Source organism: Phocoena sinus, chromosome 7 (assembly GCF_008692025.1).
Source record: "Phocoena sinus isolate mPhoSin1 chromosome 7, mPhoSin1.pri, whole genome shotgun sequence".
NCBI classification, from domain to species: Eukaryota; Metazoa; Chordata; class Mammalia; order Artiodactyla; family Phocoenidae; genus Phocoena; species Phocoena sinus.
Window position 1 is genome coordinate 104,040,958 of NC_045769.1, and position 18,785 is coordinate 104,059,742.

The window sequence follows — 18,785 nt, forward strand, 5'->3', positions numbered from 1 at the left end:
GACACACACATACACACAGACACAGACACTCAGACACATACACATATATACACAGACACACATATAATACATACACACATATACAGACAACATATACACACATATATACACACACACACATACCCAGACACACACATACACATATATACACAGACACACACATATATATACACACACACACACAGACACACACATATACACACTCAAACACACATACACATATATACACAGACACACATACAATACATACACACATATACACAGACACATGCACATATACAGACACACATATACCCACACACATACACATATACACACACACACACATATATACACACACACATATACAGACACACAGACACACATATACACACACACATATATACACACACAGAAACACATATATACACACACATACACAGACATACACACATATATATACAGAGACACACACATACGTGCACACATATACTCACATGCACACATATACACACACAGACATGCATACACACACACACATATACACACAGACACACACATATACATACACCACACACATACACACATACATATATACACACATAGACACACACATACACACACAGATATACACACACAGATATACACACACATACACATATACAACACACACATACACACATATACACACATATACACACACATACACAAAGACACAGATACACACACATATACACAATACAGACACACATATATATAGACACACACATATACAGACACATATGCACACACATACACATACACAGACATACACACATATATACACACATACACACATATGTACACACATATATAAAGACACATATACATACATATATACACACATATAAAGACACATATACATACACACATATATACAGACACACACACATATATATACACACAGACACACACACACACACACGGAAATGAGACTATTTAAAGGAAGCCCATCGTAATGTTTCTCCTGCCAACTCCGTCGCCTACGAACTGCGGTGTGTCCCACTCAGGTCCCCTGACAGCAGAGAGTCTGCTGTGCCTACATGATCTTTAACCTCTCACCCCAAGAAGGGCAGAGTCAGGCAGGCACATGCTCAGTCTCTTGAGAGCAGCACAGCAGACGCACCTCAGTTCGTTCCTCTACCAAGAGGAGCCTCAATTTTTAAAAATTCCATAGCGGGGATTAACAAAACACCTACTTTTACAGCTATCTGGATTAAGAAAGATGACACAGCAACGACTGTAGCTGCAGAGCCCGTGTGGCTCCGAGCTCGGCCTTGGTGGAGGAACAGCAGAGAAGTGGGGCTGGGCCACTGAGGTGCCCCACAAGGCTCCAGGGCTCGGTCCAGAGGCCCAGGGCCTACGCCCAGGGATCTGCTCGGTCCAATACTCACTCCAAAGGGCCACCCCGATGACCAGGCATGCAAGGAAACGAGGCCTGTGCGGGAACACTGGGCAAAGATGCACCCCGCCAGCCGCTGTGGGGCCCCGCCAGCTCCCTTCACTCTTCCTGAAAGTTGCTCACTTGCGCTAGTGACCTGGCCGGGCAGGTCCCCCTCACCCCCACGGAACCCCCGGGGCACCCTGATCACTGCACTTCATTGCTCTGCTGACACCGTCTCCCCACTAGACTAAGGGCTCCTTGAAGGCAAGCTCCCATGTTGGCCACCCTTCTGTCCCCATGCCCAGCAGTGTCCATCATCACGCACTAGGTGCTCAGTAAGTGTCTGTCCAACTCATTTCCCCACAGTGTGTGTGTGTGTGTGTGTGTATGTGTGTGTGTGTATGTGTGTGTGTGTGTGTGTGTGTGTGTATTTAAATGCTCAGTGATCTGTTTGTTTGGAGAGGGACAGCATATTGCTTAGAAGGGCTCCATCACGCAACAATTACTAGATGAAGTGCTGTGCTTCCTCCTGAGCTCAGGCATGTCCCTGAGAGTGTGGTCAGTCCACGGCGGACCTGGCAGAGCCAGGCGTCTGGCGTGTTACACACGGCTAGGCAGACGGTGGAAGAGGGGGCCCGTCCCTTCTCCAATCGGGTCCCGCAGTGGGACACCGATGCCCTTCTACTGTAAGAAACCACTGTTTACAGGTGTCACAACACACTGGTCAGAAAGCTGAGTGATAGTAACTAACTGACGAAACCTGAGGTCTTAGTTTTTAAACATGGAAAAAAAAAATGAAATGATATACTGGATGATTTCATAGACAATATTCAAGTTGGAAAACACTGATGTAGGGGAATTCAGGAGACCACCAGGAGGTGGGCACAGCTCAGTGGGCGGGAAGACACTGGCTTGGGAGACAGACTGGGGTTCAAGTCCCAACAGCGCCACTTAAGTCTTGAGAGGAGCAAACTAGAAACCTCCCGGGGCCTCTCAGGGAACTAAATGGCCAGGTTCACAGCGAGACTCTAATACGAGGGGTCCCCTCCTCCCCCCAACCTCCCCACGCTCTGCTATCATCCAGGTCACAGGAGTTACCCTGCAGGGAGCTGCTGGGAAACAGACCTTCTCAGGTCTGCTGAGCTGAAACCCAAACCCAAGGAGAACTCTGTCATATAAAACTCCACGAATTCTTGACGTCGCTTGCAGGAAGCATTTAATCAAATGTAGGTTTTCTGAAAATGCCTGGAAAGAAAATGCCAGAAGCTGCGCTTTAAGAAGGCCCGTCTGAGGCCCCCTCTTTCACTGAGGTTAGAACACGTTTCCCAAGACAGATGCTGTTTTTGGCAAGGCGGGTCGGCGTTCTCAACTTCCCTCTACATGCCAAGCTCCCAGCGGCTGGCCCACTGCCTGATTCAGGGTGAACTTTAGGTTTTGCCCCTGTGTTCTGTGTAACATAAGAAGCAAAGATTATAAGTGTAAGCAAACAGAGAGCAAAAGTAAACACGGGCAGCAGAGAGGAAGGAGGACAGTACTGTCTAGCAGACAAGGTGGCCAGAGGCGGCAAAGATGTTTTCCAAGGGGGCAGGGATGCTGCTGAGAGCAAGGGGGATCAGGCAGCCTTCTGGGCTGTCATCTACCCCAAGTGACCAAGACTGTTCTAGTTCTGCTGACTTTGCTGCAGTCTGGTAAGGAACACAGGAATTCTGCTTTTTCTAAGTTACTGAAATAACAGTGTCTAGCTAGGAAAAGCATAATTTCCTTATCTAACTTTTAAAAAAATGAGATCATTACTCAGAATATTGATGAATGTTTGCTTAAAGATAAGGTTTCTTTGAGAGCACAGAACCTGTCAAAATTTGGACTGCGTGTTTTAAGTTCACAGGGTTTGACTGGGCTCTGTCACCGATGCGGCAGCCGAACTGGCTGACGAAAAAGCAAGCCAGCCAGCCAGCCAGCGGGTGTTCAGGAACCATGGCTCCCGAAGGGAGAGGCTGGCGCCACCTTCTGGGAAAGGCCGGGGAGGCCTCACCGAACAGGCCAGGTGCCCGGCGTGTACCCACCAGCATGGTGCGCCCACCGTGGAGGGGCGGCTGTGTCTCTGGTGGGGCGGGGCAGGACTGTGGGCAGCACTGCTCTGCCTGCTGCCAGCTCAGGTGGGCGCCACCGGGGACCTGAACCCAGCATGCGAGTCCCCTGTCTGCCGGACCCGGCACCACAGGACGGTGGGAGGAAAGGAACAACCTTCAGGGTCCAAGTTCAGGGACCTGGCTCTGACATCAACTAGTGAGGTGAACGTGGGAAGAGTTTCTTCTACTGTCTGGGCCTCAGTTTCCCTCATCAGTAAAATGAGGGGGGATGCGAATCTAGAATGCTTGCATCAGTTTGGAGCGTGAAACCTTATCTCCCAGACCTCGCTGATGAGGACTTGCTCCTGGAAAACGCACACGTACAATTTCAGATGGTATAGCCTGCACGGATGGTCTCTGACCACACGGCCATCACAGCCCCCGCCCTGGACAAGAGCGCATTCAGGGCAACACCGTCTCGAACGTGGAAAGGCGCCAAGGTGGGAGACTTATTCTGTCCCACCCCAAGGGGGAGAATCAGGGCTGATGGGGGACAATGCCACGGAGTCACAGGGTGGGTGCCCAGGAGGGGGCCGTGTCCCCACCCTGGAGGACGCCTCGGACGCCGGGATGGCTGGCCCCTCGGAAGAGCCTGGGAGGCGGAAGGTGGGCCGCGCACAGAACTCCTCTTCCGCGCCTCTCAAATCCATCAACTCCTGGTGTTCCCAGCCTCAAGTGTGGGAGTGTGACGGCCCCTCCAGTGGAGATGCCGAGAGATTCAGCCGACGCAGGAGCCCAGAGACACAGCCCAAAGTTTATTCACCCAAATTTCGATAGCCTTCTGAGATATAGTTCGAGAAATGCGGTTATGTCTGCTTTACGTAAAACTGAAAAACCTCAGGCACAATTCTACTCAGAACCGGTCTATTTCTTCACTGGAAGAGGATAAAAGACAGTGTCTTCAGTGTTCACAGTGCCAGCCTCCTCGCTGCCCTGACTCTGAGGCCAGCCCTGCAGGGCAGGCCTCACAGGGCGTCCCAGGTCACCCCGGGTGCCAGCACTTCCAGCGTCCAGAGCTGCGTCCCATCCCCAGCCACGTGACTGGCCAAAGTAGGATGAGGACCCAAGTCTCCAGACTCCAGCGTTCTGACATTAAACAAGGGCCCCCCGACTGCTTTCTGCAGACAGGGTTTCCTCCCTTAGTAAGACGCTCTGAGGCTACGGGAGCTAAAGGGCAGGTGTCACGTCTGGTCTTAGGAGGCTGGGCCCATCAGAGAGGAGGGGCCGTGTCCCCTCACCCTGAGTAACCGTGGGGCAGCGGCCGCCACCACTCAGGACTGGACACCATGCTTGGCATGTCCCAACCACCCGGCAGGGTGGGCGATGGGACCTCCACCTGTGGCGGGGTGGGTCCAGCCGGTCCAGCCCAGCTGTGTCCTCCCGGCCCGCGGCCCCAGGCCTCGCTGCTTGGCTCACTGCCAGCATCCTCCCAAACTGCCCCAGACTCCCAGCGCACTTCTCTCTGGACCCCACGTGAATTCCTCTGCTCTAACGTCACCTAAGCCGTGTAAGTTCCTTTAGGTCTGAGCACCGCCCTGCAACCTGCCCATTAATGGGACATTTACCAGTTTGTGCTACGAGTGTCAGACTGTCTGGCTCAGCAACTTTGACCTTTTAAATGACTATACAGGTCTCTGGTTTTGTCTTTTTGTTAAAAGGCTGAAGGTTACAAAGGAAATAGGGCCTCTGGCTATATCCCAAGACTGGGCCCAAAGAAGACTGGAGACTTAGAATCTAGAAAGGTTGAGGTTTGTTACTCAGCAGCCTCCTCCATTATCCTGAGGCCGGATGACACACAGATAAGCACGCAGTCCACTCCCTGGGCTAACAGATTAGAAACCCAAGGTCCAGAGAGGTGAAATAATCTTTCCACGCTCACACAATGCGCTGTTCTTCAGAACCCACTGACACATGGCCGCTGCCCCGAGAGGCTTCTCAGGGCCACTCCAGATGCAGGGGACCTGGGTGAGCCATGGTCAGAGAGTGATTCCAATTGGTATTTGAAGCACAACGTCAGCTCGCTAAAGTGCTTTCTCTCTGACACGCCGCTGCTTTGCTCAGGCTGTGATATTTGCCAAGAGGTCCCCGAAAAGTTCTATTGTAAAAATAAATTTAGTCTGGCTTTGCTTTTTTAATTCCTTGCAATCATAAAACTAATTAGAAATGATTAGTTTCTAATCATTTAAAACCCTGGGAGACGTAACAGTGGTTGTTTCATATTTACCTGAGACTCAAACTTCCCCAAACAAGCCAAACCACCTGAGGCTGGATTCTGATGCCTTAAACACCAAGGCTGCTGTGGGGCAAGAAATGTCTGGTGACCTCCTGGGGTGACATAAAACGAAGCTGATATTTTCCTCTTTTTAACAGGAAAATGTAATGGAATATTCATTAACGTGGCCGAGGTCAGCAAAAAGTCTCAAGTATAGAACATCTTCAAAGAAACAGAGTTGGTGCTCCTCTCAAGTTTAAACAGAACGGCGAGCAAGGACCCCAGCACTCTGGGTACCGCATGGAAGCCGCAGTGCCTGGGAGCAGCAGCTACTGAAGCGAGTGCCTCTGAGACGGTACGGGTGTCTGAAGACGGCTTTACTGCTTACTGAAGACGTAGCAATACTGGTACAGTGCCTGACGGTGTTAGAAGCATGCTTCCATGTCCCGTGTCTGATTCTCGAGGCGGCCACGCTACACAGGCTTAGACAGAAGGGATCAAACCGACAGCTGGGCTGGAGGTCGGATGCTGGACCGAAAACCAGGCTTTCCCCCTCTAGATTCGCGCTCCCACTGACCCCAGAATCGCATGCGAAGTATCAGTGCTCTTCTTAGCTCTAAATCTTCTCGTAATCACTGAAGGAGAGGTTCTGTACCAGCCCCAACAAACGGATTTCAAGTTCTCAGATAAAAAGTGTTAACATTAATGGAGTTGTTTCTTGAAAAACAGAAAAGGGGGCGTAAGATTTTAAAAGGTCACTATCAAGCCCTTCGCCCCTTCGGATGTTTGCTAAAAGCTAACACTATGGTATACCATAGTAACCTCATTAATGAGCTACTGAAACTCAATAGCAAATTTTATTTACTAAAAAGATAAAAATAAGGAGCTAGACAATGAAAGAGATTTACTTATTCAAATAGGAAATATGAAAACTGTCTAACCGGACAAACACCAACTTTTAATTATTTATTTAATTACTTTTTGGGCCACGCTGCGAGGTTTATGGGATCTTAGTTCCCCGACCAGGGATCGAACCCAGGCCCTCGGCAGTGAAAGTGCTGAGTCCGAACCACTGGACCGCCAGGGAATTCCCAATACCAACTTTTAAAATAAAAACTTTAAACCGGTACCCGCATCCTCTATCTTGCTTATTGTAAAACCTCTCCGTTAGCTTATGATGAACGATGCCTGAGACAGATTTAGTGCCCGGCACGTTTCAGCGTGTGACAAAAGTGTCTTGCACTCATAGCTCCTGTTTAAGACCCTGGGAACACAGTCTCTGGCTTATCGGTGACAAACAAGCCATCTTATCCTCAGCCCTGCTTTATGCATCTTCCCTAAGGGCCTTATGACACCTTTCAACTTATAGAAACTGCATTTCAAGAAGTGCTTCATTGCTACAGCCCCGCGGCCAGAACTACAGTGCACACGCTGACGGGGCTCCGGCCCCAGCGGCCAAGGAAAGACATGTCTGGTGACAAGCGCTCTCACAGCCGCTCTGTGTCCACCTGCCAGTCCAACTCCTTCATCTGCCAAAGCCTGGGTTTTGCCTGTGGACACAAAACCAACTAGCTGTAACGAGAAGGAGGTGCCCAGAGCTGTCGCCGGGAGGAGCACACTTTGGGAGAGCCAATTTAGACGGGAAGAGAGACTGGCCCCTGTCTGACTAGTAACCAGGTCTAGAAACACTTCGGCTCCTTTCCAGTCAATAAATGTGGGAATGATGTTTGAATGTGCAGACGAGAAAACGTAGCAACCAGAGACATACTGTGTGGGATATGCCAGCACAACGGCTACCAGACAGACCCTGTGTGTCTAACTATCGGGCCTAAAAACAAACGCGAATTGGCAAAGCCAGAGAAAGACCACATGGAAGAGTTTTAAAGGAAAAGAAAAACAAAAACGAAAACGATACCTAACACCAAAACATACGGGTGCCCAAGTTAGAAGCTTCAGGCAAAGTGACAGCGTGAAGTTTCATAAGGAAAACGACAAGGGCACCAAGTCAAGGTGAGTCTGAAAGCATGCAAAGCAGGGGAGGCCTGCCAGTAACCACACTCATTTCAGAACACAGTGTTTCCTCAACCTGCTTATCAGGAAATCAGTGACAGCCGCATGGAGACCCTCGGGTTACAAGAATTCCACGGCAACTGAGTGCTGCTACGTTTGCTTTAAGCAGCAGGTGTTTTCTGCTTGTGTCCCTTACGCAACCTAAAGGACTTCAAAGCGAAGAACGTTCTCTCCTCAGTCTCTCGCTTCGCAGGGAAAAACAACAAGATCTCTCATGTAAACAGTAAGGAGCAACTTCTGGTAACGTATACTTCTCCGGGTCCACCGTCCAAGTCCCGGAGGTTACGATCAGGACGGCCACTGTAAAGACAGACGTCTGCCAAGGGGATGGCTAGTGACCGCCACACCGTGCAGGTGGCTTTGTTTCACCTCAGTGTCACAGTCTCAATATGTCCTCCCCTCTGAAAACAACTGACATCGTATGTATGTAAAAGAACGTCCATTTCATGTCGTTTTTTTCATCATGTATTCTCATTAAGGAGAAGTTATCGTGGTTAAAAAAAAAAAAAAAAGAGTCAGCACAGACCAGTTGCCCCTTAAAAGACACACGACCTGGTTCACATCTTGGTTCTGCCAGGAACTGCCACGTGTGCATCACCTGACAAAGGATGGGACCTCCTGGACCTTCTTCCTCACCTGGGAATAATTACGGTGACTACTATTAGCTTACCTGGTCCTCACATTTTGCAAATGAGTTATCTGAAGTGGAAAGCGTTTTGTTCGAACACGAGTAGGTGCTGTCGCCATCAGGCAACCAAGCTGGATCCCGGAAGTGTGAGTGAGTGGTTTGCACACACACCCATCACTCATGCACCTGTGTGGCACTAGGACTGCTGGGTGGAGAGATGCCCGGCCAGAGGGACGCCCTCAACCTCGCTGAGCCTGCAGTTGTGGTGGGAACCTGAGGGGGCCAGACCGGTCCCTGTTCAGTAGCCACGTAACTGCTGAACAGAGGAAAAAGCCATGATTCAGGGTCTGATTCTCGCTGTGAAGAGAAGAACTGCTCTAATCACAGTTCCTTTCATCCACAGCTGTGGTCCCGAGAGTCACACGGGAGCCAAAAGATTGAACTGACATGTGCTTATGTCTCACTTCGGGGTCAAACCCACTGTTTCGCCAAGTTAAGTTTTCCAAACCTGGAACTAGACGGTTGTTTTCCACAGTGCCTTTCACCAGCAGGCGTCCCTGAAACCTTCTCCCTTTAGGACGTTCCACCCGCCCCACTTCCCATCTCTCGATACGTAGAGGACTGCGGGCAGCAGGCCCCGGGACAGTCCAGCAAGCGACTGGACGAGGACGCACGGGCTGGCCTCTGCGTGCACACACGTCGGGCCCAGAACCGCGCCCTCCCTGCCCCGTGACGGGAGCCCGAGGAGAGTCCGGAGCCCACGGAGCGGGCGGGCCGCCTCCAGTCCTTCGAGCCCGTAGGGGGAGCCCGCCCGCACGCGCCAGCCTCACCTAGCTCTCCTGTGGGCGGCGGTGGGGTGACAGCCCCCCGAGGAGAGCGGGGCCCTGTGGGTGAGGGAGCCTGGCTGAGGGCCCAGAGCAAGGCTTGCTCGTCTCCATCCCCACCCTGACCGCAGGGGAAAGGGCAGACCCGCCCGGACGAGGCTCGGAGAGCCCTGCCGCCGGGGCCCCCGCAGCGCTGCTCAGACCCCGCGGCGGCAGGGCTGTGCGCCAGAGGCTGGCTCACCTCCTTGTGGGAGTCTTTGTGGGCTTCCAGCGTCTTCATGATCGTCAGCTCCGCGTAGTGTTTAAACCTTGCTGGCTGGCTTCTCAAGGTCTCCCGCAGCACCCTGAGTGCCAGCGCGCGGATGGAGTGCTGGGGCAGAGGAGAGACGGACATCAGCAAATGCCTCGCGGCGCCTCTCTGCGCACACGGCCAGCGGGGCCCCGAGACCGGCTCCCAGGCCTGGGTCCCTGGCGCCCTGCAGGCACTGCGACACGGACGCCAGGCTTCCTGGATGGAGGCTCCCAGATGGCCGGCTCCAAGAGGGCGGGTGCTGTGCCTGCGGGGACATCCCGGGACCCGGCACCTGAGGGGGACCCCAGGAAGGCTTCCTGAACGAGACCAAATGAGGACGACTGGTAAGTTCACTATCAGTCTCCCAGGGGGCGGCTCCGGATTTTCTGAGGCTCAGGTGTGTATCTATAAACTATGTAAAAGGACAGCCCTATGCCCTATGTAAAGGGCACCTACATGTTTCATCGACACGACCTGTCAGACAGTGGACTCTCTCAGGACAGTGGGAGACCTGCTGATATTCCTGACCTCCTATGTGAGCAGGTCATGGGGGAGGAGAACGTGTACAGAACTCCAGCTACTTGAGGCCTGAGTCATGCATCTGGAGGAAAGCCATTCCAAACAGACCCCTAATCTCAACAACAGAGAATGGGGTTTACACCAGACAGAACATTCTGATTCTCTGCCACTCACCTGCATCAGCCACAGGCTCACACACCATCCCCTGCCCTCTCCATGACATCGTTTCTCCTCCTGACAAAGCCAACCACTAGAAGCGCTTCAGGTGCCAACAGGTACTTTGTCTTAAGAAAAGCGAATACAGATCTTTCATCGCCGTTCTTCTACCTTGATTAACCCCACACCAAACCATGCGTCCCTAAGCACCAGACAGCAACTGGAGTCACCATGACATTTGCCAGCCTCTGCTCACCTGTCTTCCATTAAGATCACCATCAACGTGACCTGGGCATGACCTCTGCCCGGGGCCGTGCCCAACTTCCTCGAAATCTGTCTGGTCCTACCCCCTGAGCTGTTCACCACACTTATTGTACTTGTGCTTCTGCTGACCTACACGAAGCCCGGAGCACAGAGATGGAGTTTTACTTCTGGACTTTAATCCAGGAAAGTCCTAACATTTACTCCTGCTGCCACACACACAAGGGAGCGGCTGCACAGCAGGCGGGGGGGAGGTGGGCCTCTGATCAGGGTGCTCACCCCTTGAAGAGTCACATTCAAGTGTCACCGCGTGGAGACGGCTTTCTACTTTAAAAATAATAATGGACGAAAACAGAAAACAGAAATGATCTCTGCTTCTGGGATCTGTCGCTGAAACTGTTAACAATGCAGGGGTGAACCAACACAGAGCCCCAGGGAAGGCGCATTGAGTAGGGTTTAGTATGGTCTTCCAAAAATGAGCCTCTGATTTCTCAACTGCATGTGAAGCATAAATAAAACTCCTAAGGAAGAAAACCCCATCGTAAAAAAACAAGCCACATTCCTACACTAGCAAACTCTTAAGAAATTTTGTGAAAGGGACCAAAGAGGGAGCACGTCTCCCTCAACGACTACAAACCCAATTACAGAAAAACCTGCGTGGAGGCCAGGGTGGGGGCCTGTCTCCACTAACTGACTGGGTCCAGAAAACCTGAAAGCTGTCTTGGTGCCAACAGGAAGCACAGCACAGGAGCGGAGGGGAGCCGTGGGCCCAGGCCTGGCCACCCAGGAGGGGAGGGGGGAGGAGGGAGGGGAGGGAGGGGAGGGGAGAGAGAGGGGGGAGGGGGGAGAGGGAGGGAAGGGGGAGAGAGGGAGGGGAGGGAAGGGGGAGAGAGAGGGAGGGGAGGGGGAGAGAGAGGGAGGGGGAAGGGAGGGGGAGGGGGGGAGAGGGGGAGGGGGAAGGGAGGGGGAGGGGAGGGGAGAGAGGGGACGGAAAGGGAGGGAGAGAGGGGGGAGGGGGGAGGGGGGTCGCTCACGTCCTTGTCCCCCAGCGTCTCCAGCAGCAGTAGCAGGACAGTCTTGAAGTGCTCCTCCCAGACACCCAGGCTGTCCTCGCGTGCGATCTTGAGCAGCTCCAGCAGGGCGCCCTTGCGCTCCTCCACCCGCTCATTGTGGTTGGACAGCTCTTTCAGGAGGTCCGCCACCAGGTCCGAGTGGTCAATGGGCACTTGGGGGACACAAGACAGACGCTCAGCACCCCCGCCCTCCTGACTCCAGGAGGTGGGCCGCGCTGGGCGCTGGCCTCGCGTCACACCCCCAGCAGGTCACCTCGCCAGGTTAACTGTGAAAACGGGTGAGCACAGGTGTCTAGTGCTCCGGGACCAACACACAGCGCCCTTCCCGACCTGACCGGCCTCTTTCCCTCCTATTTCAGACAAAGAGGAGGAACCCCCCCCAAGCCCCTCCTGCATCGTCTTCTTCCCAACTCTGCTCCCTGCAACCATCCTCAGCCAGGCCCTGCCAGCAACACCCTCACTACTCTCAGACCCAATGGGCACAGTTTCCTCCAGGCCCTCCACCACCGTGTCTGACCCACTCATCCCCATTCCCTTCTTGAGCGTCCAGAGTGTAAACAAACACGGATCGCGGTGTCTAGGCTACCCACGGACTGTCCATTCACAGACGGCCAGGTCTGCCAACATCACGTAGCGTAACTGCTTGCGGGGACTTGGGTGTGGTTTATATGGCAGAGGGGCATATCCCTTCTCTTTCCATGTTCTTTTAAGACAGCGATCCCCAACCTTTTTGGCACCGGGGAGTGGTTTTGTGGAAGACAATTTTCCCCCAGACCGGGGCTGGGGGTGGGGGATGGTCCAGGCGGTGACGTGAGCGATGGGAAGCAGATGAAGCTTCGCTCACTCGCCCGTCGCTCACGTGTCCTGCTGTGTGGCCCGGTTCCTAACAGGCCACGGACTGGTACCGGTCCACGGCCCAGGGGGTGGGGACCCCTGTTTTAAGAGATCTCAACTCTGAATATTCACTTTAAGTAGAAAGGATGAAAAAACAAAGACAAATCATTAGGAACCTAAACTTGTACTCACATATTTCTTTAGCTTCTAAGAATGAGAAAGTTGACGTCTTCAAGAACCCTCTCATCTCCGCCCCTGCCATCCTACCTCTTCCTTTACGCCTTTTAGCATATGGTTAGTGGATAAATTACAGCCAACATCCCAATCTCCAGTCTGTCTTAAATAAAACCAACAACTGGGTAAGTTAAACGCTGTGCCAGCTCTATGAGCAAAGAAAGGCAACGGTCCACAACTCCTAGGCAGCGCAAGTCCAAGTCAACCCTCCACCACCAGCCTCCTGCCCAGCAGATGGACGGCTGGGTACAGACCGACCTGCTCCCCACTGGCAAGCAGCAATCAACAGCCAAGGGGTCACGCTCTCAAGCCCCTGAAGCTACTTGTGCTTTCAGATCGTGGAAGGCCTTCCCTTCTGTCTCAGGGTCCCATCACTGCCTGATCCACTGAGAGCGCAGTTTTCTTCCTTTCATGTTCCCCTGGATCCAGCAGCCACTGCTAAAATGGCCCTCGCCTCTACGCCTGCCACCACAATGAGCCTGTTTCCCCTGACGGACCTTGCACTCTGGGGCCGGGGGCTGTGTCTCGTTTCCCTGCACAGCCAGCCCTGGCAAGCCACAACCTTTGCGACACACAGTAGGCCTTCACTGAATGTTAACTGCTTAGAATTCTGATTTAAGGTCCTAATATAATTCTTCATTCAAAATTGAAAGCAACATAAAATAGCAGGCTTGGAAACAAAGTATACCTATATAAGATTTTTTAAATTAATTATTAAGTTGAAATAAACCAAAACACATGAACAAGCCAGTGAGGTGAAAAGAGAAAGAAATAACTTCCAGATAAAAATACTTCATAGCAATAAGTACTCACTCACTTGTTACTCAGTAATGGACACTGGTCTTAGCACAAGTGTCAGAAGAAAACCCAGACCAGTTCTGCTCCATATCAAGTGTGTTATTACACTTGGGGCAGTAACTTCACCTTTCTGGACCTCAGTTTCCTAACCCGTATGATGGGAATGATCCCTGTCTCAGCAGCCAGCACAGGCCACGCAGGTGCCCAGGGCAGGTTAGATCCCCTCCCCACCTACAGGACCGAAGGTGACACAAGCAGCTCGGGAGACCTGGCTCAAATGCTGCTGAGAGAGCAGAGGGAAGCCACCCAACAGGGCTCCGGGCCTCCCGGCCACAGAGCGGGACGGGAAAGCGCACACCAGAGGCTGCACCCGGGCGCCCCATTGCCCACGCCCCGCTCTCACCGCCGCCCGGGCCGTGGTTCCTCACAAGGCCGTCCCCACGGATCCTCTGTGTGCCCCCACACCCAGGCACACAGACGACTGAGCAGAGCAGGCCCCCAGTCCACCCTCGCGTGCCCGGAGCTGCCCTGGTTGGGGGGTGGGGGGTGGGAGTGGCACCAGGAGAGACAGACCGTCTCGCAGCTGCTCCATGTCATCGTCGAACACGGCCTCCTTCAGGGCCGTCTTGTCGTAGGTGCTGATGGTGTCCGAGTAGGGGTAGGGGCTGTAGTCCCGCGCCCGTGGCCCCGGGAAGGCACGCGGGGGCTGGGTGTTGAGGAGGGAGGTCTTGTTGTCCAGAGCCGTCCGGCCTCCTTCCACTGCGTCGCTGCCGCCCCGGCCCTCAGTGGCGGGGGAGGTGATGCCACCATCGCGGGACACCTGGGGCACAGCACACTGTTAGTTCCTTTTCGGTGCTTGTCTCAAACTCTTCCTTTAAATCTTCAGAACTATTAGGAGAGCCAGAGATTTCTCACTTGAAGTCTGGCCACTGACAAAAGGACGGTTGTTAGTGCCTCCATTTGTAAATACCTAGCTCATAAGCTACCTCAGAGGGGACAGAACACGCTGATATTCTCATCTATTCATTCATTAGTTTACAAGGAATGTCTGTTTTACTTTGCATTTGCTGACTAATTTGACTCATTTTTGACAGATTAGTGACATGAAATTCTGAGGAGCCCTTGAGAAGGCAGTCTGCACACCTGGCACCCCCAGCTCCCCAGGAACCTCAGGTGCCCACAACACCCCAGCCAACTTCCTTCACCACCGACAGGACGGGTTTTCTCACTGACACCCTGACACAACGCCATGGACAAATGCTCCCCCGATGACCCTCTCGAGACCTACAGTGGTCCCACCACCCACGAGTCCCCTGCTATATTCCCCTCAAGTGGTGAAACGTCTCACTATGGAGAACATGACATCCCCCAGGCAGATGGCTTTTCCTTTGGGGATTTCTGACTCTCAGAACTGGTCTTTACACTGGTCAAAGAACAGGTCTTTAATATTGTCTGAAAATGTTTTTCCTGATATGCACTGAGTTTTGTCTTCAACTAGTTAAACCTCTGGGCCCCTGGCCCTTGTGTCATGTTTCTGACCCCCTTCTCTCCCCGAGGCCCTTTCTTCTGCGCACACTGGCCTGTCTGGCTCCCTTTGCAGGGAACAGAGCAAGTGTGGCTGACTGCAGGGGACAGAGCAAAACGGTCACTTCCCTCATCTCAGACGCGTGACTACAGGACAGTGGGGGAACCAATTCCAGGCAGCCAGACCACCCTGGTGAGCCCTGTGGCACTTTTTCCTTGTGCTGCTGACAAGGTGCACCGCTGTCACCCACGCTTATGCCTTTGTGCGGTTTTTATTGTAGTTTTATATATGTATGTTAAAAATTCAACCACGTAATTCATACGCGTATAATCCAGTGACATTACGTTCACAATGTGGTGTAACCATTACCACTACGTTAGACTTTGGGCAAAACTTTTTCATCTTCCCCAGCTGAAACTCTGTACCTCCCTGCCCCTTCCAGCCCTGGAAACCTCTGTTCTACTTTCTGTCTCTACGAATTTGACTGCTCTAGGGACATCATATAAGTGGAATCACACAGTGTTTGTCTTTCTGTGTCTGGCTTGTCTCACTTAGCGTAATGTTTTCAAGGTCCATTCGTGCTGTAACATGCGTCAGTATTTCATTCCCTTTTATGGCTGAATAATATTCCATTGCATGTGCATACTACGTTTTGTTTACCCATTTATTTGTTGATGGACACTTGGGCTGCTTCTACCTTTGGGCTACTGTACCTAACACCACTCTGAACACTGGTACACAGATATCTGTTCAAGTCCCTTCTTTCATTTTCTTTGGATATACACCGAGTGGAACTGCTGGGATGCGTTTGGTTCTTACACATCCCACCCAGAAGATTTTGTCCTAATATAACTGTTAGGATATAAAAGAATATATAATATGTGTACAGACATGAACAAAATGAGACTTAACAGGGGTTTTCTCTCGGTATAAGATGATTCATGGATGATTTTAATTTTTTTTCTCTATGTAACTCTCTTCTAAAAGTAAAACATATATGATTAATATAATGAAAAGATTATTTATAAAAGGAGAAAGGGTTTAAAAACTTCAGACATTCAAAAAAGAAAGCTAGGGCTTCCCTGGTGGCGCAGTGGTTAAGAATCCGCCTGCCAATGCAGGGGACGTGGGTTGGAGCCCTGGTCCAGGAAGACCCCACATGCCACGGAGCAACTAAGCCCGTGCGCCACAACTACTGAGCCTGCGCTCTAGAGCCCACAAGCCACAGCTACCGAGCCCACGTGCCACAACTACTGAGCCTGCGCTCTAGGGCCCGTGAGCCACAACTACTGAAGCCCTTGTGCCTAGAGCCTGTGCTCCGCAACAAGAGAAGCCACCGCAGTGAGAAGAAGCCCGTGCACCGCAACCAGGAGGAGCCCCCGCTCGCCGCAACTAGAGAAAGCCCGCGCGCAGCAGCAAAAACCCAATGCAGCCAAAAATAAATAAAATAAAATAATTTATTAAAAAAAAGAAAAATAGAAAACTAAACTCCTAATACTAATCACTTTTAACAACAAAATCGTACTTTCTTAACTCGGTATATTATATTACCCCAGTCTTAGTCTGCAGGCAGATTTTATAGAGTGGGAATCACAGTGCACAGAACAGCATATATTTTGCTTTCCTCAAAGGATCAGCATGTCCCACGTAAATAAAAATTTTGCAGCCATAATGTTTAATCACACCACTATTTCTTGTGTTTTAATAAGATTTACTGCCTGATTCCCCTTCTGTGTTTTCCTTAATGTTTTTTGTTTCTTGCTATTATAAATAATGCTGAAATAAGCTACTTTGTGTAAATAACGTCTTTCTTCCCTTTTGTCAAGTTAGTTACTTGGCGCAGATTGCCAGAAGTTAGATTTTTGGATAAAGGATATGAAACTTAAAATCGCTTTTGCTGAATACGACTTTTCACTAAACTCCAAAAGAGCCGCATCAATTTTCCAGGCCATCAGCACTACACTCGTTCCTGATGTCCCTTCTGGCATCAAGTGCTCTAATTTCTACTTGAGACAAAGAAATGGAACCTCAGAATCTGCCTGTGGGATTTCTGTAACTGCCCGGAAGGCTGGACATGCACGCGTTTGTGTCTGTCTCTGCCTGTGTGACCCACCCTCCCCCTGGATGTGACCTGCGCCCTGACGGACTCTGTCTGACCAGACTGGGCCCGCTGGTCAAGCTTGAGCAGAGAGATGCGGGTGCCTGACTCTTCCACACTTACTGCACTTTTATAGCGGCTTCTTAGCTAACATTTGGTGACGAGTGGCGAAGATGCTGACTTTGGACTTCCACAACTCTTCCTTTTCCCCTCCCCGCCCCTCTGAGCCGAGACCCGTCAGCGCCCCGTCTGCCACCCCCTGCCAGTCCCGCAGCCCCTCCCGGCCCCCCGCTTCCCCATCCTGGTACGGGCCTGCTCTCTCCACCTTCCCCCCACTCCTTTCAACATCCGGCACGGTGTTTTTTCATACTTTGAAAAGTTGGAAACAACTTAAACGTTCCCAAATAGGGCACCGAGGACATGACTGTGGCACATATCCTTACGCTGAACTATCATCCAGCCACAAGAAGGCACATGAAAGATGACACCAAACAGGAGGCACCCTATGAAGTCACCTTTACCTTAAGAACACGCTCCATACACCCCTACACATACAGACATGTACAGGTACACCTAAGGGAATAGAAAGATGCACACCCAAGTGTTAATGGTGGCTCTCTCTAAAGATGTTTTTTCTTCCTTCTTTTCTTTACATGCTGGCCATATACCTCTGTCATCCAGCTTCTCCTGGGGCCTCTGCTGTTCCTGGCAGGACTTCTGTTTCCCTGATCAGAACCCCACCCGACCCCAAGTTCCTCGCATGCACTTCAGAAGCCTTTCCCGTCTCCTCAGCACAAGCGCTGCCCATGGACAGCAGAGCTGCCAGTGTGGACACCCTCCAAGTCCCGCTTCCACAGGCCCGCTCCCCTCCTTCCTGGCTAAGGCCGACCCGCTCCCCCAGGGCCCCCGTCTCGCCACCTCCCCACATCCTCAAGGACCCGTGTCCATGAATCGTCCACTGCCCCCACTGCAGAGCCAACACCTTTCTCTCCACACGGGCCAGGTCTCTCCCACTGCACACCCGCCGTCGGCCCCTCCTCGCTCCAGCCTGTGCTCGAGTTGGCCCTCGGCCCACTGTGACCTCGTGTCCACTCCCAGCTCTGCTCTCAGCTCTGCTCACAACACCCAATGGACTCCTGGAGAAACTAACCCTGGAAACTGCAGACTGTGATTAGGTCTAAAAGCTATTTAAGAAAAAGAAGACAGAAGTCCAGACGGGGGCCCAATCTCAAAGAAAAGGTCTTGGCCCCACATCCAAACATCGGTGAGTAACTGTGTGGTTTAAATATTCTAGATTAAAATAGACTATTTAATGCAGACCGTAAAAAAAAGATCCAGTGGAGCCCTTTCAGTCCACGTCTGACTCGAGACCCCTTTGGCTGGAACATCCTTCCCGAAAGCCCCCCTCAAATTCCAGGACGGCACATTCTCCTCTGCTCTCCTCCTTGAGCCCGCTTCCTCTGTCTTTCCCTTAGTGGTGATGCTCCTGAGGATTCGGCCCTTACCCTCCTCCACTTGGCTGATTTCACTTACTTTTCTTTAGTTACCATCAAGCATCTAGTCAGTGTCCCTCAAACCTCCACCTGCAGCCCAAGTCGCCAGCCTCAACTCCAGGCTGCGCACCCGAAGGCCTGTGGCTGCGTCTGCCTGGATGCCTCACTGCACTCCACAGGGCTCCACATCGCCTCTTCTCCCCGTCACATCGCCTCACTGCGGTGCAGCAGCACTTC

At 51.9% G+C, this 18,785-nt stretch overlaps 1 protein-coding gene across 7 annotated transcripts in view; it reads right to left on the minus strand.

Annotated features, from left to right (window-relative positions):
• Positions 1 to 18,785, minus strand: part of CLASP1 (cytoplasmic linker associated protein 1) — a 272,935-nt gene that overhangs the window by 18,693 nt on the left and 235,457 nt on the right. For all 7 annotated transcript variants that reach the window (XM_032638591.1, XM_032638585.1, XM_032638587.1 and 4 more), the window contains 3 exons: positions 14,006 to 14,252; positions 11,528 to 11,718; positions 9,507 to 9,635 (listed from right to left, as the gene is read on the minus strand). In XM_032638591.1, coding sequence (XP_032494482.1) covers positions 9,507 to 9,635; positions 11,528 to 11,718; positions 14,006 to 14,252 — 567 coding nt within the window. The remainder of the gene's footprint in view (positions 1 to 9,506; positions 9,636 to 11,527; positions 11,719 to 14,005; positions 14,253 to 18,785) is intronic.